Genomic DNA, 27656 nt, shown 5'->3' on the forward strand with positions numbered 1-27656 from the left:
AGAGAAGATTCAAAAAAGAGAAAAGAAATAGATTAAGTTGTGTATATCCAGTCTCAGAAATGTATGCATGTTGAGCACTACCAGGTGGTTAGAAACTCTTTAGGTGAACGTTTTCAATCTTTAACTATATTAGACAAGTTTAATCTGAAAAATATACAGTACGTAATCCTGTATACCTCCCGTGTAAGAAAGCAACGCGGATAATAATTTATACACAGCAAAAAAGGACGCTAGTCTTATATATAGTTTTTTTTCATTCCAAATCTCCATTACTAATAATGCCTAATTCCTGTCCCATTTTCACCTTATCACCAACGTTGACCTTGAATCGAAATTCAGTCGGAGCCTCAAAACAAAGTACAACAGTACTACCCAATTCAAATCCTCCCATTTCTTCGCCTTTAACCAAAGGCATTCCACCCAATATTTTGCTTGCATTTTCATATACTGCCTGGTAGCAGGTATGTGGTTCTAAGTGTTTATCACTTTTAGAGTTTGTAACAAACTCTTGATCAAAATTTAGCTTAATTGAACCAACATTTGTTGCACCGACAGGGGTCATACTAAAAAATCCATATTTCCAACTGCCCAATAGGGCAACTCTTTCATTTAAAACAAAAAGGTTTGGGAAGTTGCGTTGGAAGTAAGGTGCGACAGAAAACAAATCACCTGGAAAATGGCGGCGAACCCTGCAAACCCAGTCAATTGGGGAATGAAAATGGTGGTAATCACCAGGCGCTAAATAAATGACGGCAAAAAAAAGTTCTGTATCATGAGGCTCTGTGCACGAAAATCCATTAGAAAAGTAATTTAAAGAAAGTTGACTCAAAAGATGCATGTTTTTGGACACACTGGGTTTCGACTCTTGGACGGATTGATCACCTTCATTTTTAATGTTGAGAAGAGGTTGTTCTGTATCCTCAGAACCTGCCATGCGTAATTTATTCACCCTGGCAAATTCTCTGTGTTTTTCCTCGTCAGAAGTCAGATCCAAACTAGATTCACTCTTTGACATCAGAGGGTGAGAATGAGTGCCAAGAAACTCTTTTATTGAATATGTCATACCCTTAACTTGTTCGATTTCGCCAGTTTCAGAATTGATTATACCGACTTGTAAAATTTTCCCATCACTTGGTGAAGCAATAACATCTTCACCTTGTGCTACTGGACGTGTGTCTGGTTTTATGTTACGATAAAAAAATTCGGATAAATTTGCGTAATGTGTCAAATCAGGATCTTCCATTTCGTCCAAATTAACTCCAAATAGAAAAGAATATAGCCTATAGCCCCATGGCCTAATCCAAATGGGTAACGTGAGAGAATTTACTTGGCCCCAGAGTCGAGACATTGCATTTAATGGTAAAGTGGAATAGCAGAAGAATAGCCAATTATTGTTAAATATTTTGATCTTTCTTGTCCTTCTTCCTTTCTTACTCTCTGTAGTACCCTCTTTGTCTGTATCATCGTCCCTCGAGACCAGCAAAATGGTTCCTAGAACTATGGTAAAACTAGTTAAAACGACCCACTTCATAGAGACTTGTTTTCTCCCGCTGTTTGCGGCAGCAGCTTTGGCACGGTCCACAATCTCACCGGAATTACGTCGTTGTTGAACAAAAAGACGTGTGGAGAGCTTTCTATTCCATAACACAGCGGTTTTATTTCTTAATTGCATCCTTGTAGAGAATTTAACGGCCGGAATCCTCCCCATGAGGAGCGTTCTTCCTTGTGCTAAGGCGTTCTTAACTGGCATTATCGACATTTTGAGCTTATTTTTCCTTCTCCTCCAAAAAAAAAAGCATGCAAATGATTTAAGTAATCGACAGACAAGGTGCTAAAGAACTATCAGAACACTATGTATATCTTTAGGCTTGTGTTTTGTAAGTCTTGTACTTTATATTAAAGATGGAGAGGGAACAAATTTTCCACATGCTTGTGCCTGCGTTTGATGTCCCTTGACCTCGAGATTTGAAAAAACACCAAAAAGGTATTATATTACCCTGCATATGATATTCTGAATTACATAGCGTATACAGAGACAGAGTGGTCTTATATGTACCATGCCGGCAGGATATCATTGGGGCGCACTACGTGTTGCCTGCTACGAGCAGGAAAGAAATCTGTATCATGTTTCCTTGAATTCATATGGCCCTGGGCGATTTTCACATTCGAATTTCATGTCGATAAGCTTATCATTGTTTTGCAATAACTCACAATGAACATTGTCGCCAGGTTTTAACTCACCTACACCTGCAGGCGTACCAGTCAAAATAATATCACCTGGTTCAAGGGATATCATGGTGGATATGTGTTGCAGGATCTTATGTAATGGATGCAACATCAGGTCTGTGCTACCGTCCTGTCTCAACTTTCCATTGACAGAGCATTTGACTCTGAAAATGTTCTGCAAGTTCGATCTATAGATGGAGAGACGCTCGCGAGGGACCATAGTAGAAATTGGCATAAAGGTATCAAATCCCTTGCTTATGGTCCAAGGTAAGCCCTTCTTTTTTGCTTCATCTTGAACATTTCTTGCCGTAAGATCTAACGCTAGAGCAACACCACTGATAGAATCATACACTTCTTCAGGTTTCATCTCAGTGACGTTGGATAAATATTTGTTGACAATCAGTGCCAGTTCAATTTCATGATGGACCTTCACACCACGTGGAATGAATATGGGCCCTGGATTAGTTCCGTCCTCATTTAGTCCATTATAACTCGAATTTGCAGGTCTCATAGTCTTGGTCAATGACGACGACATTGGGGTGACTATACTTGATGATGGCTTTAAGAAAAAAAAAGGTTGTTTTGGAGTTGAATTATTCAACTCTTTAATATGCGCAGCGTAGTTACGCCCTATGCATACAATTTTTCTGGCTGCTTTCAGATAATTGTAACTCATAGCGTCCCGGTAATATTTTGGGTCTTTAATCAATAACTTTTCAGTGCTTATCAATATGAAAGGTTCTCTGGTGAAATCGTTTTCATTTATCAGTCAAACAGCAGTGACTATCTTTTGAAAGCGGGCAAACGAGAAAAAAAAAGTATGGTGAAGCTACCAGCAAAGTAAAACAGTAAAGAAGTACAGTCCTTTTAAATAAGCATGGGCTATTAGTCTTGATATATTTAGTATCGGTTCTGTTCAGTTTATAAGTGCAATGGGTAAGCTCTTAAAATTACGACAACGTACGCTATAAACGATAAACGCTGTATATATTTGAAGTTACTGAGACTTTCTTGTTGTCGATCAATTAAAAGAAGCCATCAAGTGATTAGAATAATACTTAGAAGAAATAAATAATAATTTAGGGAGAGAAAATTTTCTTGAAATTACATAAGTACAGAAAAAGTGAGAGAATAAAAGGAAATTCCTTTTGAGGAAGCTTTATGGTGGAATATTTGCAATGAGAAAAGCGGACAGGACGAAGAAAGCAAATTGTTTAAAACAGGAAATGTTTCAAGAGCTTGTCGCTATTTCATCAATTATTATGAGGTAGGGCAGATAGTATATCATGCTTATTAGTATCATGGGTATCAGAATTTGTATTTATTACCAATGGATTGGGAACAGAATAGCATGAATTAATTATACTCTGCGTGGTATTTCCCACATTATTAGTTGTTGTACCATTTTTGCTTATATTAGGTCCAGAGTTATGTGGGTATTTTTTATCTAAAATTATCGGTCTCGAATTGATAGATGGATACCCCGTATTTTCATTCTTGACAATAGAAGTGTCCTTGTTGAAGTTGGTTTGATCTTCTTGATCCTGCATATCCTCTCTCGGATTTTTGCCTCCTCTTCGGTAAAAATTCGTTTCATAGATTATTTTCTTCATGTTTGATAAAACAGACATTGCGCTTGAATAGTCACTTCTTGAAATACTACTTTCTAGTAATGAGAACAATGATGTAGATGGTTCGGATGACGAAGACGATATAGTTGACATATTCACATTAAATTGAGCATTTGAAGAGCTTGAAGGTATTATGCCGCACAGTTTCCCGACAGCTTTGGTTAGATCGTCATATTCTGATTCATAAAACTGTAGATCACTCTCAATTTTCTTGATGTACTCTTTCTTCCTTTTCCGAAATTTAGACGCAGCCACTCTATTCCTTTCCAAGAACTCTTTCCTTTTTCTCTCCTGTTCTTCTGTCTCGTCAATGATTACGTTGCTTGAAGTTTTACTATTGTCAGCATCATCCTCTGGCACTGGCCCAGCCGTAACTGTTGAGTTTTTCCTTGATGTGGAGTTCTTTCTTGCGACTTTAGAAGTTGAACTTGTACTGGACATTCTTCTTCTTCTTTTTCGCGTTTTATTATTAAACTGGTCATTATTCTCTGTATGAGTTGTTATATGTTCATTTTCATTGTGGTTATGAGCAGATTGCTCAATGTCATTAAATTCTACTGGATTGTCCATTTTTACAGCCACTTTTGTGGAAGTATTTGGAGAAAGATTGCTATTATTAATGCCGTTGTTAATGGTAATATCTGTGATATTTGTGGATGGCGTCGGTTTGTACATCGAATTAGTCAAAACTCCAGCAGACGGTAGGTTTAACAGAGAACTTAACCCCGGTGTAAGTGGTGTGCCATTTACAGTTGGGTGTATCATATTAGCATGAAGATGACTTTCAGTATTTCCATTTAGAGTGATACTTTTATTTGTGCTCTTACCGTTGGCAATGTTATTACTATTAATTGAAGGAAGCACAGGGTAATTGTAAGACTGTGTAAGAATACCAGGTGTCAATCCGGTTCTTATATTAGACTCATTAGGTGTTAATCCAGACTTAGATAGGTTTAATAAAAAGCCAGGCATTTGAGAGTCGTTCGTTGGAAAACCATTACTAGAATTATTGGTGGTGGAATTGCAGTTTCGTGATTGGCGTATTAATGAACTCCCTGATGGTGAGGAGCTGCTTGGATATAAAGATCCCGAATTAGAAGAAACGCCTGGTGCACTAGGGTTTGAATTTGATGTTGATGCAGAATGTGAATTGGGATTGGGATTTGAAGTTGAATTCGCCTGGTATAAAATAGAAGGAGAGAGAAGTAGAGGCGGTAATCTTTTGGATCCACCTGGCGTGAGTATAGGTGAGGATACTATGTTGGGCCTATGTTGACCTGGCAAAAAGCTTGGTGAGTCTCTCTTCATCTCATTATGATTAGTATTATCGACAACAGTTCCGTTCCCATTTTCTTCGGGAATACTGTTCAAGCTATTAGTAGAGCGTTGTGAATGTTGGGTTAGCGCCGATATGGAATTGTTTCGAGAAGGGTCCTTTGGGAGAGATGGGTGAGGAACTGTACCTGGAAGTGACAAAGCCTTTTTGGTAGAGGCAAAACTTTGTTCAAAAGGGTTTGGCTCTAGATCAAAAGTTGAAACAGTGCTTGGTTGTCTTGAACGTTCTTCGCTTGACATAATGATTGGACTGGGGCCAGAGTGTAGGCAGATATATATGGAATGCAATAAATAGAAAAAAGAAATAATAGAATGGAAATCGAAAACCACAAATTAACTTGAGAATTTATCAAAGAATAGAGGTAAGTAAAAAGGATTGGGTTCGATAAGTAGAGAGCACGTTAAATCTGTGAGAGAGTTTTTCAAGTTCGAAAAACACAATTCACTTTTGCGTGGAGCCCCTTTGGTAATAAACTTTTCTGAGCTAAGACCACTCTTCAGTGTTGGCAATGTAGCACCAAACGATTATATTTTCGGAAGATATATTATCCTCACGTATTGGTAACCAAGCTTGGTCCTTTTAATTGGAAATATGTGCAGTTTGCTTCGAAAACCATTACCGAGTGACAGAATCTATTCTATTCTGCCCAGTTAATTTTCGTGATTTTTCCCTTCGATTCTACTTTTTTCCTCTGCAATGAAATTTGCAGGGTTATCGTTAGCGCGGTTAAGTAGCATTTGATGTATAGAGGTCAATAGAGGAAGAGAGGTACAATAAAGTCGCAGTAAAGTTCCTATATATCGATATTATCACGTTTCATGTTAATCATAAAATAATTGACGGTCTAGAAATTCGTCTACAATCCTTGGTTTTTATGATTTTTTTGTTTATGTTTAGGCAGAGTACACTTTGTTACTATGTTTATTTACTTAATTAAAAAATCTAGGGCATTGATAAAACTCAATAGATAACTTTGACTGAGGAATGATATGATTGTCTTTAGTTGTAATAATTATATTAGTGTTATATATCTGTTTTAAGTTTATAAATTTTTATAACAATTCTGAACTTAATTTATTCACTTCGTGCCGATCCAAAATTGACCATTTTCACCACGATCAATTTGTTTTCTCAGATTTCTACTCAACAACACGCCGACTTCATATTTCTCCTTCGTTTTCTTATCAAGATACTCTTGAAGCTTTACCACAGCTCTATACAGTCTCTTTCCGTCTTCCATAGACAGAGAACCTTGCGCATTCATCTTGTTCAAGTAGTCAATTTCCTTTTGCAACTTAACGCATTTCATCGATAAATAATCGTGTCTTTTTTCCAGCTTTGTAACATTACCTAACTCGGACGCCGATGTAACGGGGGAAGAAACTGGAGATTCATACTTATTTAGGGAAGATTTACGACTCCCTCCCCTTGAATTAGAGTTGTTGCTTACTGAAATAACTCTGAATGGGTTTGTTGGGCGTCGTGTCTCCGAATATGCCGTTTTCTTTTGTTCGAGACCGCCAGAATTGATGTCGTTTACCTTAGTGTTATCATCTTTAGAATTCTTTTTGGGAATAAAAATTTTAGATTGAGAATCCAATGGTGTAGTTCTTCCAGAAGGACTGGAAAAATCCTCTGAGGTTTCATTCTGGGGTGTTTGGTTAGCTGAAAGGTCGCTTTCGTGGTCATTCTCATTGTGGCTCTCCACAGATATAGTTTGTGGTTGTATATCCAGATCTCTATTGGTTGAAGAAAACTTGTCTAATATTAACTCAGTGTCTACCTCATCGCGTCTTGTTAAAGTAGCGTTTTGACGGGTCAGCGGCTCGAAAGGCTTAGCCTCACTGTTCAATCCCGTTTCCTTATCTATGTGCTCCTCTTCCACTTCTGATTTTTCGTCTTCCCATTCGTCATCATTGTTTTGGACAGTTTCAAGATGAGCACTACATCTGTCCTGAATTACATTGGCGGTATTAGTTTCTGTATTTTCGGTGTGGATGCTCTTTGTCTCTTCATTTCCAGCAGAATTTGCAACAAATGAATTGTAGGAGTCACCAATAGCAATGGCCGTATGATCTATCTGCTCCTCAACTGTAACAGTTCGAGTATCTGGTGACTGAGATGGGGTTTCCTCACTTTCAATCATTCCATTTCCAATGGGAATATAGCCCTCTGAAGTTCGCTGATCTTCAAGCTGAGCTGTATCTTTAGAGTTAGCACTAGCTTCACTAATATTGTTTGAGGGAACAGTATTTGTCGTGTCTACCACTTTTGGAGCGTCGATCACACCTGCTTTCTCGGAATCACTTTGGACAGCTTCGTCCTCTGCGGGTTCAACTAACTGTAGATTTTCATCAATCATTTGGTTCATCTGGTTGATGTCTATCTCTATTTGAGAAAGCCTCTTCTTTATCTTGTCCTGGTCCAAACCCATTGTTTCTGCACACTTTATTACACTATTATAATATCAGCACAACAACGATTTCGATTGCAAAACTATCAATGCTTTTTGTTTATTGTCAACTTTCTATTTTCAGCGCAGTATTTATTTTATAACGCGTCTAGAACGGTCTGGGTTCTGGGCATCTCTGAAGCTCCATGATACTAATGAACATAAACAAATATGGCTTGTAGAGAATAATAAAGAGTAAGAAGTTGAGACAAAGGAAAACTGTTAAAGAAATTCGTCAAAGGTCGGCATGGATAGAGTACGCTCTTTAATTGGGAACCACCGGGGGCGTGCACGCAATCGTCATCATCATTCATACTCACACAATAGTTCTCCATCGACAACAAACCTGTTGCAAGCTGATGGTTATAGGGACGACCAATCCACGATATCTACGATATTCGCACAAGAAAATGATCTTCTGGAAACAGTTGCCAACGAGGGGGGTGATATTTCGGATACGGCCACTTTAAATACTGCGGTATCGGAAGGCTCAACAATTGGTGACCTGGAAAGACAAGGTTATGTTAACAGAGCTCCAAGGTTTACATCAGAAAGGACCATGCCTTTTATTTCAGTTTTATTACAACGGGGTTTTTTTGCATTTCCCAGTGAAGAATCTTTTCAGTTGTTTTTACAAAACAAGAGGAAACTTGATAACATTGATACAAAGACAGGTCTAGGACTTCCGCTATTTCACGCAATTCCTTTGAACTTGGTCAAATCCCTTTTCAGTAATCAGGATACACCGGTAATGAGAATTTATAAGTACATTATAATAGACTCTCAATGCGAAAAGCCTCCACTAAACTCAGAAGTGATTTCCAAAATAAATGAAAAGGTGTCCATATATAAGTATGAATTCTGCACGATTTTAAAAAAAATGGAAAGCCATAACTATTCAAGTAGGGTAGAACACGATTTCATATTTCATAGAAAGAATGTGCCTGATGTCCATATTCCCATGATAAATTACAACCAAAGAAAGAATGCAGATACAGCAGTTCACGGATTAAACCTTCGGTGGTATGGAACAACTAGTTTAGCTTCCCCATTCGGCTCCAACAGCATCAATCTGCTTGTTCTAGATGATACCATGGCATCTTATATGGACCAACACACTATAGAAGAATTTGATTTCCATTATCGTTCCCGTCCCACAAGACCTTTAGGTTATGTCCCAGTGTGGGCGAGGTATACGGATGATAAAGTTAGTGTCATACCGAAAAAAAGAACTTTGAGGGTGGCTACTTTTTACCTACAAGAGACTGATTTATTCGATGATAGCTCCAGCTTAACAAATACTGTGCCGTACACCAGTAATAGCGAAATGAGTTCCAACATCATTGACAAAGTGCCATGGGATAGTCAGGTGTTGACTTGTATGTGCATGCTTTTACATGAATACGAATCACGAAAGGAAAAACGACACAGTGCATGGGGTAGCACGACTACATATATGTTGAATGGGCCAGCAGGGCTGCTCATGTAAATCTATTCGCATTTACCTGTATTTTTCCGGTTATTCTTTAGTCATAGTTAAAATACCATAATGAATGTATATAAATAATTGAAGAGAAGTTTTCAAGTACATACTTCGTACTTCAATAGAGTTCAAATACATTCTGAACATTACAGGCTAGCAGGGTTTCTTATATTATTATTTTTCCCTATACTACATACTCCTATCACAACGTTAACTACCTATTCCTTTTCTTGGTATCTTGTTCATCTCTTGGTGAATTCGGCATACGATTATAACCAAATGTACGATTATACCACTTTATCATATTACGCGGCGGTTCACCAAACACCATATAATACTCACAAAATAAACACATAGGATTTGATTCGTTAACCAGAACAGAAAAATCTGGGGCACGGTTGTCAGTTTTGGATATGTACTCAAAATCGTGATAATAATAGTTTCGCAGTTTAGATAAATTTTCATAATGATGATGCGGGCAACAACTCTTATGGTCCCTAGATTCGTCATAAAACTCATGTCGCCTTACATGATCATTTTTTTTCGAGTGCTTGGTCCTGCTATGCTTTTTTGAAGAAACATGATGTTGACTGTCTCCATGCAAACAGGCTGTGTCAACCACATCGCGATCAATTTCTGTGACTCTTTCCGCAACATCTAAATCGCCTACATTCGTTACAGACCGCGACCTCCGCTGTTCTTCATTGCCAAATCCTCCCGGTAGCACCGATTCTATCATTTGAGAAATCTTTTCTCCTATACCATCAGGCGTATCCAGTTCTTGGCTTTCGTAATCGAAAATTATTTCAGCTTCTTCACCATTCAGATTAAGCTCTGGATCTTTCAGATCATCATCTAAAATTTTTTGCAAGTCATGATCCATAATGAAGTTCGCATTATTTGTGGCAGTTATTTGGCCTACCTTCCTTCCGAAGCTCTGCTTATCTTCGGCAGTATCAACGTGGCACATACTTTTACTATCTATTTTAGCAAGTTCATCCTCCAAACTCAAGGAATCCATCTTAGGAAGGGCTTCTTTGAGCTCTTCAAGCCGAGAATTTGACAACGCCTTTCCCCCATTCCTTATAACAAATTGCATTGCATGGGGGGCGTTTTGAAATGCCTGCCTGTCCTGAAGCTGATTGGAAAGAATCTTGGTCAACGCCTTCACACCCTCTTGCATCATAACGTTTATTGGCATAGGGCCATCTTCAGAAAGTATCTCAACAGATGCATTAGTTGTGCCGTTAGATTGGTTTGTGGGTGTCATTTTTTTAGTGATAATGCATGAAATAGAACAATCAAAGGATATGATTAAAGCTATGGATTCGTTGTTCAGGGCAGAATGATGGCAAATTTGGATATCTAAATGCTGGTACCTTAGCAAAAGGGGTTTTACTCAAAGTGTATAAAAAATATGAACAACCTGCAACTTTTGCTGTAGCCTTATAGTTAATTCAGCAATCCTCATCGTCCAGGTCATCTCAACTTTCTTGTCCCATCATCGCTAAACCACTCGCCCGCGCGAGGGCATTAATATATCATAGAATACGTAGTACTAGAAAGGCTTGACAACTGCGGTATCCGGCCACCTACTCAAATGGTTCTATATATAGGTTCTCGACTAATGGAGAACTATTTACGTGAGAACAAGATTGTAGAGGTAACCCTAAGAGAAGTTTAGTTCTTCTTCAATGTACGTTGTTTTTCGGCATTTTCAACTACTTTTTCTTCAATGAATAGACCTTTTCTTCTCCTGATGGCATTCATATGCCTACGAGCAATATTCTCTCTATCTGCCGTATCACCTAGTTCTTCGAGCTCTTCTTCTGTAGTTGGCACCCAAAATGGATCCAAATCAATGCATTCGAATCCAGAAAACACTAATTGAGGTTGTGCTGCACCAGATGTTTTTTTACGAATATCCTCACTCAAACCAAATGCTTCCACGACAGGAACGTGGGCCTTGATTTGAAAGAACGGCGTACCTTCTTTCATTTCCTCGGAGATAATTTTACCATGTCTCTGCAAAATGACTGCATACACTTTTCCAAGTACATCGACAGAGGTCTGAATATCACATGAGTAGATGGCCCACATAATTCTTGGAGACCAATCTAGGAAGGCTTCGTGTATAGCATCCCTTGTAGACGTTATCAACCTACCTGATAAGTCAACAATATGTTGTTGATAGTGCGGGTCCTTAATAGAATCAATTTCTTTTGGTGTCATTTTTTGTACGCTTTCAAGAATGACACACATTCCCTGAACTGGCTCATTCGCCAAAGGCCCCTGGCTTACAGCCAGTTGAAAGCCATTTTTCACGGAATCAGAATATTCAAAAGCTGCTGGATTACCTTCAAACAAACTTCCAAGAAGATTATTGTTGGACAACAAAATGTTACAGCCAACTCTACTTGGTCCAAATCCGGCTAATCTTGATTTGAATCCGCTTAATAATTCTTTACTATTTTCTTCCTGTTTTATGATCTCCTCGAAGGCCACCAAAAAAGAATTTTTGTCCAAAAGGGAACTTCCAGTAGCTTCTATAATGGGGTCCATGTTTGAAGTAGATGTCCTTAAGATGGTCTTAATGCTGTTTTGATGTTGAGATAAAAATTCTGTAACCTTAAAACTTAATGGGGATGTTCTGAACGTGATCTTGTACTGACCTAATAGTAGTTCATGAACGCCCCTTGCTAGCTGAAAGTTATGTGGAGGGTTCATATCTGACACTGATAAGAAAGTTTCCCTATAAGGAATAGCGGGTTCAGAATGTGTAATTTCAATTCTAGCAAACCTTTCTGTTAAATCTTTTAAACATCTTTCTAAATGTAGTTCACCGGCCGTACACAAAATGTGTTCACCAGTATTCTCGACGTATGTGTGCACGCAAGGATCTGCCTGATCCAATAATTTTAGTCCTCGTACCAACTTGCTCATTTCTACGGGATTTGCTGGTTCGACAGCAACACGAACGATTGGAGTTGAATGAATACTAACGCCGGCTAAATTGACACCTTTTACACCCTTTTCAATCAAGGTACCGCTCTTTAAAACTTTACCGGCTAAACCACGAATACCAACAATATTTCCTGATGGACACATGTCTAAAGGAACCAGTTCCTTACCCATAAACAAATACAAATGAGTAATAATTGCTGTTTCAATATGTTTCTCCGGATGTTCTGGATCATACTTGGGGCCTAACACCGAGATCTCCTGGCCCACCCTCAGAGTGCCGCTGTATACTCTTGCAAATGCCACGAGGGATTCTTCCCTTTCGTCAAAAATATCACTTGCTTCATCGTTCTTTTCTTCTGACATTTGCTGAATTTTATATTCAAAAGGATCTTCTTCTTCATATTCAAACATGGAACTTAGGGGGTCATTTGGATCTATGTCGGTTGGTACAAAATCTAAACCGGAATCATCTTGAATATCTGCATCATCGTCAACTTCATATTCAAATCCTAAATCCATCGCCGGTGAAGGCTCTGAAACAACCTGGAAGACGTCATTATTTGCTGAAGGTTTTGGCATTGCCTGCTTTCCTACTTCTGGAGTCATGACGGTATCCTTTGCCCTTTTATATAAATCAGCTGTATCCTTGGAATTGTCATTCAAGTCCATCATTGCCATATTTTCAACTATACCAGCATGTTTTGCAGCATTAAGTGCCTCTTCACGCGCCCTTCTACTCCTCTCCATTAGCTCATCTGATGAGGCTATTCTGTCAGATTCAACAGGTAATTCCTCCAATGGAATTGAAAGCATCTTGGATACATACGCGCTTACTGGTCCTTCTCTATCACATGTTTTCATAGCCTCCAAAAGTTTTGAATCCATGGCTGTCGTGTCTGCTTCAGAGACTAAAATGGTATCCAAACGATCCGTTTGTGATTCCAATGGTGAAGGTAATTTTTCGATAACTGTTAGTAACACTGCTGTGCTAACGGGTAGCCATTGACCCATGATAGTTTTTAGTAATTGTTTGTCATCCTTCGACCTTAAATCACGTGGGAGGAGCTTGATGTTCAAAGTTTTAGCTATTTTTTCAACCATTTCAGTATCCCTTGATATGATTATGTTCTGATAAATTCTCCAAATATTATCGAGAATTAATGACGTGAAAAGAGGTTTTAGAGACCTTCCCTTGAGATTTTTATTGTTGATGATTTTTTTGGTTTTTGGATCCATATAGAAATCACCCCACAAAACTTTCTGTAAGTTTTCCCTCTTAGCACCTAATTTTTGCTCGTAAAATTTGGCCAACTGACCGATGTTGAAACCCCAACCATCAACGGCAGACGCAAAAATCACATTGTTATCAGTAGGATTGAAGTAAATATCCGAATCATCCTTTTCGATATATTCGGCATTTTCATTTTGTTCCAATTGCTCCCTCCAGAATAAATCATCTAGTTGTCTTTCATTTGCGAAAAAGGACCCGATAACTGAGTTGACTTGTTCAATGACTTTGGACAAATGAATATAAGCTTCTTGAGGAGTAAGTTGTAGCTCTGTGATTAATCTGTCAATCTTATTCAATACCAAGATAGGTTTTAGCTTCTCAGTCCAACATTGTCTCAACACGGTGATTGTCTGCGAGCACACTCCTTCTACGACGTCAACAAGAACGACAGCGCCATCGCACAATCTCGAAGCTGCACTGACCTCACTTGAGAAATCAATATGACCGGGTGAATCAATCAAGTTTACCAGATGTTCACTTACAAGAGGCTCATCAGAATCTTCCTGTTTATGCAATACCCTAAAATACAAAGAAATAGCCGATGATTCCATTGTGATACCACGTAGTTGTTCATCGGGTCTGGCATCTAAAAATCGAATCTTACCAGCAAGTCTTTGTGATATAATACCATTTGAAGCTAAAAGGGAATCTGAAAGGGAAGTTTTACCGTGATCAACATGGGCAACAATGCAGATATTTCTTATGCAGGAAGAGTCATTTTGTAAACGCTTGTAAATATCTGATTCCACTCTACGCATGTTTCCTTGCCACTCGAGTTAGATTATTTTGTAACTATCCTGGTAGTTTTGATAACGAGGTGAGATTGTATTTTGAGTGTACATTTTATCAGAGTTCTTAACTTTTTTTTTCCCTTTTTCAAATTTATTCTCTCGTAGGAAAAAGGAAAAGAAAGCGATGAGCTGAAAATTTCACTTCTCACCACACTATATCAGCTTACTAAAGCAAATATACAATCAAAGACATCATTAAAAGCATGCCCGGAACGTCCAACTCCCAGGTATATTGCCCAGATTGTAATGAAAAACTTCAAAAGTGTTTGATACAACAAAATTATGCCATTATCATATGTCCCAGCCTAACTTGTGGCTATCCATTCAATCAAAGAGACATACTCGACAATCTAACGTACGTAGACGATAATGACGTTTTAAAAGTGGCAAAGAAAAGATTATCTACGCGAAGCAAACCATAAAGCATTTACACTTGATTATCCCCCATCCAACGACCCCAAAAATAACTTCATAGCAGCTCCAAACACGGTATATGACAGTATAGAGACCAAGATACCAGACAGTGGAATTAAAAAAAACGACTCAGTACTATTAAATGTTTTAAAGAAGAGAAATTGAAACGCAGTTTCAATTAAACATTCACTTTTTAAACAAGGAAAACTCCTTCACCCGATGAGGAGTTAAAGCCAGCACATTCACCTAAACCAAGCTTTGTGAATAGGTACCAAGACTTGATAATTTATTTATTCATCACTAATATATATCGACGAGTTTTAGAGCGCAAACAATAATGACAATTAGCAATTATGAAGCAACGTCGTATCGGCCGGCCATTCACTACAATTTTCTATCAAATCCTGTCCTATGTTTACTTGTTTTTACATCCTAACATTTTAAGTTAAGACCCATACCTTTAGTTGATTCTGTTTTTTTTTTCCCAACGTATTCCCACTTGGCCAAATCATTATTACATTCCGCGCGGCATTAGAGGTGATCCTGCTAACCGCAGTTCCTAGCTCCAACGGAGCGTGACTAGTTTCCTGTCAGGAAAGTTTACGCTGGCTCCTGGTGGGCCTGTTGCAGAACGGACTCTCCAGCGTAATCATTTCTTTTACCAGGAGGAAGGCGGTTCAACGTTTCCTCGAAGGGCTAGTACATGATAATGAAGGTTATAGATATTAGCAACAATATTAAATTTATAGGTATCTTAAAGTGCAATTCCCAGAAGAAGAAAGCAACAATTATCAGTAAAAATGGGTATGTTATAACCGTTTCTCCTAATTTTACATGAAATCAAAACAAATGAGAATAGTTAGATTGATATTAATCATCAAGGATGTTACGTATACATTTTAAAGCAATAAATAAACTCATCCTGCAACAATTAATTTTACTTAAAGAATGGAAATAAAAAATGACAAAGGTTGCGAAAACAAAGTTTAAAAGTCAATCAGCGAAGTTAACATACATACTAAGCAACATTATTAAAAAGTGACATGAAAGACCATTACTGTTTATTTTGAAGGTGTGCACTGGAAAAGGATTAAAATATACAAAAATTATTCTAAACAGGCCTCATTAGCTTTACAGTTATCGAACCACGGAGTAAAATACACCCTTCGGGAAAGAAAAAGATATAGAGGCGTGGGATAAATGTACAGTCTGCTCGTTACACTAAAAACTACTCATTGTTTTCTCCTAATAGCGAATTTTTTTTACTAACGTGATACTTTCATTTAATTTATTGTTTAGTTAACGTTCCTAAGACCAGAAAAACCTACTGTAAGGGTAAGGCCTGTCGTAAGCACACTCAGCACAAGGTCACTCAATACAAAGCTGGTAAGGCTTCCTTGTTTGCTCAAGGTAAGAGACGTTATGACCGTAAACAATCCGGTTTCGGTGGTCAAACCAAGCCTGTTTTCCACAAGAAAGCCAAGACTACCAAGAAGGTTGTTTTGAGATTGGAATGTGTCAAGTGTAAGACCAGAGCTCAATTGACCTTGAAGAGATGTAAGCATTTCGAACTGGGTGGTGAAAAGAAGCAAAAGGGACAAGCCTTGCAATTCTGAATGTTAATAGGTTCCGTTTGTATTTTTCTTTGCTTTAAATCTGATATAATTACATATTATTACAATATAAAACTTAACGATAATTTCTGCCGCTCAAGCATACTGTAATGGTCTTTTACTTTCAATTTCACTCCACCGGGTAACAATATTTCATATTCGACGAGAATGGTCAATTTCATAAAAAGCAGCTGCATTACAATCTGATCTACATTCTGGAGACATATTAATGAAATTGGACGATAATTTCTGGCTGCATTAGTTGAGTGAGGTCATATAAATTGCAATAACGAACAAATAAGCGTTCAGGTATTCCCCTACAATCATCCAATACTGATATTACTATATTTTATTCTCTTTTTGAAGCCTAAGCGTGAATTCCAGTATAGAACACATCTTCGCTGATCCTTCTTTAATCAGTTGCAGTTTCCGCAATGTATAATAGTAACAACAGTCACCATGGAAGTGCCTCTCCTTCAGGACAAGGCTACTATATGTCACAACAACAAGACCAACAGCATCAACAACAACAGTACGCTAATGAAATGAATCCGTATCAGCAGATTTCTAGACCGCCTGCTGCAGGATTTAGTAGTAATTACATGAAAGAGCAAGGTTCTCATCAATCATTACAAGAGCATTTACAACGTGAAACTGGTAATATAGGTAGTGGCTTCACAGACATTCCAGCACTGAATTATCCCGCCACACCACCACCGCATAACAACTACACAGCTCCAAACCAGATGATCAACACGCCACCACCATCAATGGGTGGACTTTATAGGCATAACAATAACTCTCAGAGCATGGTTCAAAATGGTAATGGAAACGGAAATGCCCAATTACCACAATTATCGCCAGGCCAATATTCTATAGAATCTGAGTACAATCAAAATATAAACGGCAGTTCCTCTAGTAGTCCGTTCCATCAACCACAGACAGTGCGGAGCAATGGATCATATTCAAGTGGGTTAAGAAGTGTGAAAAGCTTTCAAAGGTTACAACAAGAACAGGAAAATAGTCAATTTCAACAACAGAATTCTCAGCAGCAACAGCAACAGCTTCAATTTCAGCAACAACAACAACAACAACAACAACAACAACAACAACAACAACAACAACAACAACAACAACAACAACAACAACAACAACAATCACCAATTCAAGGTGGGTTTAGCAACGGTACCATATCGAATTATATGTACTTTGAAAGACGGCCGGATCTGCTGACCAAAGGAACACAAGATAAGGCAGCAGCTGTGAAGTTAAAGATTGAAAACTTCTACCAATCATCTGTCAAGTACGCCATTGAAAGAAATGAAAGAAGAGTGGAGTTAGAGACAGAACTAACTTCTCATAATTGGTCAGAAGAAAGAAAATCCAGGCAATTGAGCTCATTAGGTAAAAAGGAATCTCAATTTTTAAGGCTACGTAGAACGAGGTTATCTTTGGAGGATTTCCACACCGTGAAAGTCATCGGGAAAGGGGCATTTGGTGAAGTGAGACTAGTTCAGAAAAAAGACACCGGAAAAATATACGCGATGAAGACCTTACTGAAATCCGAGATGTACAAAAAAGACCAATTGGCACACGTTAAGGCTGAAAGGGATGTTTTGGCTGGAAGTGATTCTCCATGGGTAGTTTCACTATATTACTCCTTCCAAGATGCTCAATATTTATATCTAATTATGGAGTTTTTACCTGGTGGTGATTTGATGACAATGTTAATCAGATGGCAATTATTCACAGAGGATGTAACCAGATTTTATATGGCTGAGTGTATTTTAGCCATTGAAACTATTCATAAATTAGGATTTATTCACAGAGATATCAAACCAGATAACATTTTAATAGATATCAGAGGTCATATTAAGTTATCTGACTTCGGGTTATCTACCGGGTTTCATAAGACTCATGATTCGAACTATTATAAAAAACTTTTGCAACAAGACGAGGCAACCAATGGTGTTTCCAAAGCAGGTGCCTATAACGGGACTACAACCGATACTGCGAACAAAAGGCAGACAATGGTTGTGGATTCTATCAGCTTAACAATGTCAAACAGGCAACAAATACAAACATGGAGAAAGTCACGTCGTTTAATGGCATATTCTACTGTTGGTACGCCAGATTATATTGCTCCTGAGATCTTTCTGTATCAAGGTTATGGCCAAGAATGTGATTGGTGGTCGCTTGGTGCAATTATGTATGAGTGTTTGATTGGTTGGCCTCCCTTTTGTTCTGAAACCCCACAAGAAACATACAGAAAAATTATGAACTTTGAACAAACTCTACAATTTCCCGATGATATACACATTTCTTACGAAGCAGAGGATCTTATCCGCCGGCTGTTAACACATGCAGATCAGAGACTTGGTAGACATGGTGGTGCAGATGAAATCAAAAGTCATCCATTTTTTCGCGGGGTCGATTGGAATACAATCAGACAAGTAGAAGCTCCATATATACCAAAGCTGAGCTCCATCACAGATACTAGGTTCTTCCCAACAGATGAATTAGAGAATGTACCAGATTCCCCAGCTATGGCTCAAGCCGCTAAACAAAGAGAACAAATGACAAAGCAGGGCGGAAGTGCACCTATCAAGGAAGATTTACCTTTTATTGGTTACACTTACTCCAGGTTTGACTATTTGACTAGAAAAAACGCATTGTAGGAGTGTGTTAGTAAGATAGATCATTCCTTTTTATTATCACGTATTTATCTATAAGTACTATAAGTATTGAATGCATACTTTATGTAAGATAAAGCATCTTTTAGGAAAAACAAAACTAAAGAAACAATGGTTTGATATCTCTCTATTTATAATATACGGGTAACCCTTCCTAGACGATGTGTTTTGTAATTATAGATACACAAATACCGTTAATCCATACATCCGCGCAAAGTAACACAATCGCTGTAATGGCTGGTTTTCTTTTTTTACCTTAAAAGAGCAAAAGAAATGGCTGTTATAGTTGAAAAAGGCAAGAGAGAAATGGCAGTTCAGGGGAGCTTGCACAATAAATAGACATATATATAACTATATATATATAACGGTGAGAAACACAGAATTATTCCCATACGAGTATAATTGTGTTACATTTTGTTATAACCAAGACTGTAGTCTAGAGGAAAACGGATTTTGCTGTACCATGTCCTCCCACTTGGCTTTTGATATTACAAGATGGTCTAGTTTCAATTAGTGCAGTAGGCGATAGAGGTTTGCAGTTTTGAACGTACTCAATCGTCCCTCAAGATCATTTAAAGGCGAAGAAAGGTAACAAGAAGTAAGTATTGCCCGAAACAACACTCGCGTAAGTCATCATGATTGAATAATGCCACATTCACATCTTACCTACATATTGAGGCAGGCCATTGATGACGGAAGCCAAGCGTGAGATGTCCGACGTAATCTTCCGTCATCTTTGCTTGGCCCTTTGCCGACTTCCATTCCTTACTAAAGTTAGGAGGGTGGAAGGAAGGGGGGGAAAGAAGGATAGGAAAATGTAATGATTGATTTCCCATTTCAATTCCCTATTGGGTAATGTGGTGGCGAAAGCCAAGCATCCGGTATTGTTGATTCAATCTTTTCCTCGCAGGCATGTTCGAATTCTCGCACTCCGTATCCCTAATTGAGGATCTCTCTCCCACAAGAGAGGGGTTCTCAATACGAGATTAAGGACACAGAGAGCTTTTTTGAACAAGAGATTCTTGGCTTACCCGTAAAACAATTAGGCGTTTGGTTGGTTTTCCTGTGACTTTCTCAGTTGCGACGTTTTCTCATCATCCGCGGAAAATCCGGCGGGCGAAAAAGTCTCTCACTTTTACCCAATCGGGATATGTTATGTGGACATATTATGTGTCCAAGAGCCACATGAGCCCAAAAAGGGTACTCTGGCTAAATGGTTTCCCTTTACGAATCGAAGCTTCTTGAAGAAGGAGCCAAAAATTAGCGCAGAAGCTGACCAAAGTTTATAGTTTTCCCAATGAAGAGGCTCGGGAACTAAAAAGGGATTTGTTGTACTGTATCGCATCTTCAAGCCCCGAAGAAGCTCAGTAGGGAGTGGATCTGGCTTCTCGATGCTGCCACTACAACATTGATACTTTGAAGGAATAAATTGCACACTCTACCTCTTTACCCAATTGGTAGTAATTTGGAAAAGGGAGAAAAAAGTACCTCATTGAATATCATAATCCTGTAAATATAAAAGGCTTGGTAGAGACCAACTATCGCTTCTGTTAGAGATGCTTTCTCTCAGATTCTTCCTCTTAATGCTTTCACTTTCATTCCTTTCTTGTTTTCTAAAAAAATAGCTAAAAACTTACTGGATTAACTAGTAGTTAAATAACAAAGTAATAGAAAATGAAGTTCCAAGTTGTTTTGTCCACCCTTTTGGCATGTTCGTCTGCCGTCGTTGCAAGTCCAATTGAGAACTTATTCAGATATAAGAGCACCAAGGCATCTCACGGAAAAGGTATTAACTCTACCTTGCCAACATGGAATGGATCTAATACAAGTAATGTAACCTATGCTAACGAAACAAACAGTACTTCTAATACTACTACTTCCGAAAGCAGCCAATTACAAATCATCGTAACAGGTGGTCAAGTGCCAATTACCAACAGCTCTTTGACACATACAAACTACACTAGACTATTCAACAGTTCCTCTGCTTTGAATATTACCGAATTGTACAATGTTGCTCGTGTTGTCAATGAAACAATCCAAGACAAATCGTCTTCTGGTGCTGTTGTTGTCACAAATGCCAAGTCTTTGGAAGCCGTCTCCTTCTTCCTCTCGATTGTCTTTGACACTAACAAGCCAGTTATTGTCACCGAAGATTCCGCCTATGCTATTCCAGTGGTTAATGATAAGAATGCTGCCAAGCGTGGTGTATTGTCCGTTACTTCTGATAAATTAGTGTACTCCGGCGTTTTCACTCCACCAACTGCTTGTTCGTATGGTGCTGGTTTGCCAGTTGCTATCGTCGATGATCAAGATGAAGTTAAGTGGTTCTTTGGTGCTTCTAAGCCAACTTTAATTTCTTCTAGCTCTGTCATCAGAAAGGAATACCGTAATTTCACCAGTCCATTTGGTCTCTTAGAAAATGGTGTACCAATTGTTCCAATTGTCTATGACGGTGGTTACTCCAGCAGTTTGATCGACTCTTTGAGTTCTGCTGTTCAAGGTTTGGTTGTTGTCTCTTCTGGTTCTACCAACTCAACCTCATCTTCCATTGAAAGCACTAAGATCCCAGTTGTGTACGCTCAAGCCAACACTCCATTGAACTTTATCGATAACAAAGATGTTCCAAAGAGTGCCGTAGGCGCCGGCTACTTGTCTCCAATCAAGGCTCAAATCTTGTTGTCCATTGCTGCTCTTAACGGTGTCACCTCCAAGTCTGCTTTGGAAAACATTTTCCCATGAATCATAGACGATAAATTTAATGAACAGTGAAGATTTTTTTACCGATCATGATAACCATTATTTGACAAATTCTCCCACAATTTTTATTTTCGTTCGTTATAGAAACCTTTTTCATTCAATTAATACGATTGTTTTATAAATCCTATTATTGTTATTTAAGACATATACCCCAAATAGTTAATTAATTAATTAGTAAGTGAATCATAAGAATTCTTTAAAAATCATAGATTACATCACTTATAATTTCAACGTTAGTGGATCATTTTCTGATGTAATATACGACAGACGCGGGAAACCAACAAAAATTATGGCAACATGCTCATATTCAAAACCACGAGACTTGGCGTTCGCTCCTTACAAGGGTTTGGGGGCACGTATTCTCATGGAGCAATAAAGAAATAATGTGTGTATAATCGATCAATGCCCTTTCTACAGATTAGGTACCCATCCTACTTATTTAACCTATAAGTTGTGTATTCATCTGTATCAAAGAAGAAACCTGTGATGATTTTATGATATTAATATCTTGGGCTAGACGGATAAAATGGTAGTTTTTGTAGACACATGCTTTCAAAAAGAAAAAAATAGAAAGAACAGTTGAATATTATAATCAATGCATAGAGAGAACGCTCTTTTCCAGCAGTTTATAAATACTGTATTATTAAAAGGGAGTCCATGACAGCCCTAGGATTTCGTTCACATAACACAAGGATCATCAGGTGTCACAAGTATGAAGAGCTTGCAGCTTGCTATTGAATAACAGGTAGTCGCTTTGATTAAATTTCTTTTCATGCAAGCTGCTTTATAGTAGCAGCAAGTTGAATAAACTTTTTAAGGAAGAAGAAGTCACAAGTCATAGCCGTTTCACAATATTAAAATACGCCTGGTCCTGTCATCCTTTGGCTAACCAGCATTCTATGGACGCCTTTGTATCTTCTGATTACAGTGAATAGTAGACATAATATGAAGAAAAAGCCAGCTGTAACCATATAGATAGTACCACTCACACCATAAGCTAAATATATCAGAATTGTAGAGATTTTGACGAATAATTCGAAAATTCTGGAAAACATCAATTTCAACCAATTCAGCTTGAATTCTTTGCCATCGCCATTCTTCATAATATGTTTAACCATTGGTGAGGAGTAGAATACAATAATATTATGAAACTTACCTAACAACCCTAATTTACTTGTATCCTTATACGCAATTAGTGTCGTACCACCAGAACCAAATATTTTGGCAAATTTCCAGTATCCCACAATTTCAACAATGAAATCATTCTCTGAGAATGTCATAGAGTTGAATCCGCTCCTTAATATGTTATACATGGAAAACGGGAATAATATTAGTCCAATAAAGTAATCCAGAATGAACAGGTTTCTAAGAAAAGTTCTAAAAGGACTTTGCCGTCTTGCCAAAAATGAAGGATCGGTTGTATTAGCGTTGGTAGCCCTTCTGATATCTGCGTTTGTTCCTCCATTTACATCTCTGTTCGCACCAGTATTACTAGCTCTATTTGCATTTGAAGTAGAGCTCATATTCCTCCTAAGGGAGTTGAATATACCATCAATTGCTTGCTGTACATCCTGTTGTAGTTCTTGCTGAGATTGTTCGGTTACAGGCGATGGTTCTCTACTGGGTCTAGTTTCCGATTCTTCCAAAAATCGCTGAAACAGATAATCATCATCATCGTCTTTTTCTACCTTATAACTGTGACGGTGGTGTTGATGTGTGGACATTTTGTTTTCACCAAGGATATGTTAGAAGTGTTTACTGTAGAAAGAGCTCGTTTTGGATTTATACGTCTTCAATGGTATTTACTACTCGAACTAACCCTATTTGAAAGTGGAGTTGATCTTTCCTAGCATTATTAAAAAGATCACAGATGACGGCAACCGAGTAAATAATTAAAAAATACCGAATTTAGACAATAATGAATATCAACTGTTTAGCATGAATATAATTTTCTGATATTCATGAATACTAGATCAACATAACTTCGTTGACATTTTATAAATAAAGATGGGTCAACCACATTTTATGAAATGGATTGTCGCGTCTCTTTTATTGTTCATTGGATACGTACACGCTAATACAGAGTCAATTTTGTATAGAGTTCCCCATGATTTTCCACTCTCCAAGTCGAGAGAAAATGTTATTTTTGAAAAGGATACTAAAATGACACCTTCAATATCACTGTTGGGCGAAACAATGGGCCAAACCACTGTTAACATCAATACCACTAATTTGCAGTTGCATAACACTACTTATATTGAATTAACAGGTTTACAGCGAGATGAAACATACCAAATTAAAGTATGTTGGTCAGCCATACACCCAATTTCTATTATTAATCTTCAGACGGTCATTATACCGCGTTTCACTGAATTTCAGCAAACAACATCGGATTATGCAAGGGTAGTAGTGAAATTCCTGACGTTGACCGATTCATATCCCAATGAGCATACCATGGTTCCAATACAAATTTCACTAGTCACCACTCGGCTAGGCATCCCTGTGGATATCTATCCGACGTTGGTCATCATAGTTCTATTGGTGGTTGGTCTTATTATTACCCGGGCACCACGCGTATTGAACGACGTTTTGCTGAAATTTTAACGAATGCGCTTGAGCCCCCTTTGGTTTCATATGGCTTGGTCTCACCAAAAATAGAAAGTAGTAGAAGTGAAACTAACCACATACCCTTTCTTAGTTATAAACGCGAGTTTGTTTAGAAACGACAAAACCAGATATCCAACGTGTCACTATGTCGAATGAAAATTTGTCTCCTAATAGTAGTAACCCCGATTTAACTAAGTTGACTAACGTTGAACACCAAGCTATTGATACAAGCAAGTTCTCGCCCAATGAAATGAAATTATACAAATTGTATGGAAAGTTGCCATCAAAGAAAGATATTTTCAAACATACCATGCAAAAGAGAAAATATTTTGATAGCGGTGATTATGCATTACAAAAAGCAGGCGTTCAAAATAATGATCCAATAAATTATGGGAAGAACAATCTACCATTAACCAACCCTAGTAAACTACGAGAAGATATAATAAGAAGAAGAATAAGCACTTGTCCGTCGACTGCATCTACTGCTGGGGTAGTAGATAGTGCAACGTTGATCCAGAAAGAAGGAAGTATATCTAGTGGGCCACCATCATCCAATAACGGCGCTATTGGAAGTAGCAGTACAAGTTCAACTCCAACTGGTAACCATAGTTCTTCGTCTTCTAGTTTGTACACTGAATCACCCACAAGATAAACAAATGGCCTGCATTTACATGTACTTTTGTAAGGGAAGAATAGAAGGGTTCCTCCTCTTTGGCGATTAGGGCCTATTAAGAATAAGAAAATAGAGCGATAACAGTATTGTATATATTTACATCATAATATGTAAGCAATATTAGTTATTTTCATGTGTTCTTTTATCTGATTTGAGTTTATAATATATACTTGTCAAAATTTCCAGCTTAATGAGAATATAGATATCTTCCTAATTTACCGAACATCAGAGAACCAAGGAAATAAAAATCCATGAAATATAGAAATTGAGAACCGTCGAAAATGTCCTTATAACATGAGATACAACAACCTATTCCAATACAGATGCAGCTCATCAGCATGGATATTGAACCGTCAAAAAACAACCATAATATAACATTCAGAAGGCCCCAAGCACCTGCAGCTTGTAAAGAAGAGTTCCACTGTATTTTCCTGATTCCGAATGTAACTCCCAACATGGCGTTAATACTTCTAATGACAGAGGTCAAGCTATCATGATGTGCAGAACTCCTAACAACCTCTGTTTGGAAAATATTATCTAGAATTGGTACAATAGAACCAAATAACACCCCTTCGACGGCGTAACCTAACCAGTCAGGCAGAACACCATTTGATAGCCAGTTACAGAGTTTGACACCCAGAAGAAGAGGTCTCGATGCAAATTCTGGATGTAACAGATGATTATCATGCAAATTTCTGGACAGTTCATGATATGCGAAACCACTCAACGACAGGATCAAGATGGCTTGAAAGAAATGAAAGAAATTCTGACGGGTTTGCCTCGTTCTTGACGGAAAGTTCTCGTGAATGGATGAAGCTGATAATATTCTTTCCAAGTTATTAGACGAAATCGCATTCCTTGGCAGCGAGCCGCCAGCTTTATCGGCCGAGTAGAAAGTTGAATCAATAGTTTGATCTCTACTATATTTGCCAGAGTCTATAGAGACAGAGCGTTTCAACTCTTCATAAATTTCGTTATCTTCTGATCTCACTACGTCATCATCATATAATGAATACAGCTGCGGTTTAGTTAAAGAGCAGATTGATTCGGTACTCTTCTCTGGAGCTGGTTCTCTTTTATTGGCCATTCTGTATGCTGTTTTTTTTGAAAAATATCTTGTCGTTTATCTTTGACTTGACCTTCTTTTAGGTTCTTCGATTCTGAGTGCTTACCAAACTTTTTCTTAGCCTTTTGCACGCCTACTACTATGCCCTTTATTGCAAATAGAATAGGTACCAGAATAAGTCCTATCATTAATATCTAGCTCTCAGTTAGGAAATAGGCAAACTATCATCCCGAAGAATGATAATCTATATGCTTCCATGTTTTAAATGTCTAGCTAATTTCGTATCTACCCTTTATCTCTCGCCGATAAAAAGAAAAGTTCTTCGTTCGTGGATAGCGACGTTCGTACATACTTAAAATCGTCTCACCCTCTTTCCGGTGGCAAAAGCGCATTTTACAAATGAATATAAAGATGGATCAAGAATAGCATAAGCAAGAAGGGTCTCGAGCCCTAATGAGACTGTAATACGGTGGGCTTCAGGCGTGCATTGGAGTGTACCTCTGCTACAGATATTTATATTGGCGTTCATATAAAAGATCGAACGATTTTTTGTGATAATTAAAGGAATGTCGGCGGCTATTAAAAAAGAAACTGGAATGTTAGATGTGGGAAAACACTGTGCTTATTGTAGACAGCTAGATTTCTTACCCTTCCATTGCTCTTTTTGCAACGAAGATTTCTGCTCAAAACATAGACTAAAGGAGGACCATCACTGTAGTTGGTTATTGGAACACGAGGAAGCCCTTAAAGCCAATAAAAGTCCAAACAAAAGCCAGAATGGCATACATTCAAATAACGAAGCATATTTCAAGAGTCTGTTGCCTGAAAGGGCTAGCGTCAGAGTTCAGATAGCAACTAAGGAAAAAGAGCGTTCGAAGGATTCCAATACTACTAAGGTGGGCTCGACTTTAAACTCAAAGACACTGGACAAGATATTAAAATTCTTCCAAAAAAATGAGAAAAAAAATAGCCACAACAAATCAAAGAAAAATTTCAATTCTTCGTCGAACAAAATTATTCAATTGGCTAATCTTAAGAAAATCTCTAAAGGTGACACAAAGATTCCTATGCAAAACAGGATCTATGTTTGGTGCTACTCCGTGGATGGTGAGGAAAAAGATAATACCATCGAGGATGCGAAAGTTCCAATATATATTAACAAAATTTGGCCTGTAGGTAGAGCCATGGACTATTTGTCTATTCAGTTAAACGTAAAATCTAGCACATTGACTAGCTCAAGTTCTAATGAAACTTTTCAACTTTATAAATTGAAAAACGGCAATCCGATTTCATTTGATAAAATTGAACCTTCTTTAAGGGTCACTAATGAGATTAAAGATCTTGATACTTTGTATTTGATACGCGGTAATGCTGACGAAAAATTAAACTGAAAGGCATAACACAAATAAAGAACAATATTCAAAATAGCAAGCAAATGCATGTACTGTATAAAAAAGAAGATAAAAAAAAAAGAAATAATAACCCATTAAAGATACATAATCAAATATTAATACTGAAAAGTACGTCAAATACGTAATATTTTTTTAGAGCAGACATATTTTGTCTCTACTTTATGAATAAAAAACGTTAAAAAATATTAAATGTACATCAAAGTCATAATATTAGAATAAGGAGTGTAAACAACTCGACGGTAGCAAG

General features: G+C 37.8%; 16 protein-coding genes across 16 annotated transcripts; 8 read left to right on the forward strand and 8 right to left on the reverse strand.

Annotated features, from left to right (window-relative positions):
* Positions 1 to 253: 253 nt before the first annotated feature.
* On the reverse strand, positions 254 to 1759 carry PSD1 (phosphatidylserine decarboxylase 1; the record flags this gene model as incomplete). The annotated part of the gene is made up of 1 exon (XM_056225224.1): positions 254 to 1759. The coding sequence occupies one exon, from the start codon at positions 1757 to 1759 to the stop codon at positions 254 to 256; it is 1506 nt and encodes a 501-aa protein (XP_056079064.1).
* A 363-nt stretch (positions 1760 to 2122) lies between these two features.
* On the reverse strand, positions 2123 to 2902 carry FMP41 (Fmp41p; the record flags this gene model as incomplete). Its single annotated transcript, XM_056225225.1, has 1 exon — positions 2123 to 2902. The coding sequence occupies one exon, from the start codon at positions 2900 to 2902 to the stop codon at positions 2123 to 2125; it is 780 nt and encodes a 259-aa protein (XP_056079065.1).
* A 577-nt stretch (positions 2903 to 3479) lies between these two features.
* Positions 3480 to 5432, reverse strand: SKO1 (Sko1p; the record flags this gene model as incomplete). The annotated part of the gene is made up of 1 exon (XM_056225226.1): positions 3480 to 5432. One exon carries the CDS (start codon positions 5430 to 5432, stop codon positions 3480 to 3482), a length of 1953 nt encoding a protein of 650 aa, XP_056079066.1.
* Positions 5433 to 6271: 839 nt separating this feature from the next.
* Positions 6272 to 7627, reverse strand: BNI5 (Bni5p; the record flags this gene model as incomplete). Its single annotated transcript, XM_056225227.1, has 1 exon — positions 6272 to 7627. One exon carries the CDS (start codon positions 7625 to 7627, stop codon positions 6272 to 6274), a length of 1356 nt encoding a protein of 451 aa, XP_056079067.1.
* Positions 7628 to 7892: 265 nt separating this feature from the next.
* On the forward strand, positions 7893 to 9134 carry SMKI14G1580 (uncharacterized protein; the record flags this gene model as incomplete). Its single annotated transcript, XM_056225228.1, has 1 exon — positions 7893 to 9134. One exon carries the CDS (start codon positions 7893 to 7895, stop codon positions 9132 to 9134), a length of 1242 nt encoding a protein of 413 aa, XP_056079068.1.
* Positions 9135 to 9342: 208 nt separating this feature from the next.
* On the reverse strand, positions 9343 to 10398 carry IBD2 (Ibd2p; the record flags this gene model as incomplete). Its single annotated transcript, XM_056225229.1, has 1 exon — positions 9343 to 10398. The coding sequence occupies one exon, from the start codon at positions 10396 to 10398 to the stop codon at positions 9343 to 9345; it is 1056 nt and encodes a 351-aa protein (XP_056079069.1).
* Positions 10399 to 10808: 410 nt separating this feature from the next.
* Positions 10809 to 14141, reverse strand: RIA1 (GTPase RIA1; the record flags this gene model as incomplete). Its single annotated transcript, XM_056225231.1, has 1 exon — positions 10809 to 14141. One exon carries the CDS (start codon positions 14139 to 14141, stop codon positions 10809 to 10811), a length of 3333 nt encoding a protein of 1110 aa, XP_056079070.1.
* Positions 14142 to 14377: 236 nt separating this feature from the next.
* SMKI14G1610 (uncharacterized protein) lies at positions 14378 to 14596 on the forward strand (the record flags this gene model as incomplete). Its single annotated transcript, XM_056225232.1, has 1 exon — positions 14378 to 14596. The coding sequence occupies one exon, from the start codon at positions 14378 to 14380 to the stop codon at positions 14594 to 14596; it is 219 nt and encodes a 72-aa protein (XP_056079071.1).
* A 792-nt stretch (positions 14597 to 15388) lies between these two features.
* Positions 15389 to 16204, forward strand: RPL42A (60S ribosomal protein eL42; the record flags this gene model as incomplete). Its single annotated transcript, XM_056225233.1, has 2 exons — positions 15389 to 15392; positions 15888 to 16204. The coding sequence occupies 2 exons, from the start codon at positions 15389 to 15391 to the stop codon at positions 16202 to 16204; spliced, it is 321 nt and encodes a 106-aa protein (XP_056079072.1).
* A 431-nt stretch (positions 16205 to 16635) lies between these two features.
* Positions 16636 to 18879, forward strand: CBK1 (serine/threonine protein kinase CBK1; the record flags this gene model as incomplete). Its single annotated transcript, XM_056225234.1, has 1 exon — positions 16636 to 18879. One exon carries the CDS (start codon positions 16636 to 16638, stop codon positions 18877 to 18879), a length of 2244 nt encoding a protein of 747 aa, XP_056079073.1.
* A 1689-nt stretch (positions 18880 to 20568) lies between these two features.
* Positions 20569 to 21633, forward strand: YGP1 (Ygp1p; the record flags this gene model as incomplete). Its single annotated transcript, XM_056225235.1, has 1 exon — positions 20569 to 21633. One exon carries the CDS (start codon positions 20569 to 20571, stop codon positions 21631 to 21633), a length of 1065 nt encoding a protein of 354 aa, XP_056079074.1.
* An 872-nt stretch (positions 21634 to 22505) lies between these two features.
* On the reverse strand, positions 22506 to 23375 carry ASI2 (Asi2p; the record flags this gene model as incomplete). Its single annotated transcript, XM_056225236.1, has 1 exon — positions 22506 to 23375. One exon carries the CDS (start codon positions 23373 to 23375, stop codon positions 22506 to 22508), a length of 870 nt encoding a protein of 289 aa, XP_056079075.1.
* Positions 23376 to 23658: 283 nt separating this feature from the next.
* Positions 23659 to 24255, forward strand: PGA1 (Pga1p; the record flags this gene model as incomplete). Its single annotated transcript, XM_056225237.1, has 1 exon — positions 23659 to 24255. One exon carries the CDS (start codon positions 23659 to 23661, stop codon positions 24253 to 24255), a length of 597 nt encoding a protein of 198 aa, XP_056079076.1.
* Positions 24256 to 24403: 148 nt separating this feature from the next.
* IGO1 (phosphatase regulator) lies at positions 24404 to 24910 on the forward strand (the record flags this gene model as incomplete). The annotated part of the gene is made up of 1 exon (XM_056225238.1): positions 24404 to 24910. The coding sequence occupies one exon, from the start codon at positions 24404 to 24406 to the stop codon at positions 24908 to 24910; it is 507 nt and encodes a 168-aa protein (XP_056079077.1).
* A 208-nt stretch (positions 24911 to 25118) lies between these two features.
* On the reverse strand, positions 25119 to 26018 carry NSG2 (Nsg2p; the record flags this gene model as incomplete). The annotated part of the gene is made up of 1 exon (XM_056225239.1): positions 25119 to 26018. The coding sequence occupies one exon, from the start codon at positions 26016 to 26018 to the stop codon at positions 25119 to 25121; it is 900 nt and encodes a 299-aa protein (XP_056079078.1).
* Positions 26019 to 26563: 545 nt separating this feature from the next.
* Positions 26564 to 27388, forward strand: CUZ1 (Cuz1p; the record flags this gene model as incomplete). Its single annotated transcript, XM_056225240.1, has 1 exon — positions 26564 to 27388. One exon carries the CDS (start codon positions 26564 to 26566, stop codon positions 27386 to 27388), a length of 825 nt encoding a protein of 274 aa, XP_056079079.1.
* Positions 27389 to 27656: the final 268 nt, after the last annotated feature.

This window comes from Saccharomyces mikatae (genome assembly GCF_947241705.1).
Source record: "Saccharomyces mikatae IFO 1815 strain IFO1815 genome assembly, chromosome: 14".
In the NCBI taxonomy this organism is placed as follows: domain Eukaryota; kingdom Fungi; phylum Ascomycota; class Saccharomycetes; order Saccharomycetales; family Saccharomycetaceae; genus Saccharomyces; species Saccharomyces mikatae.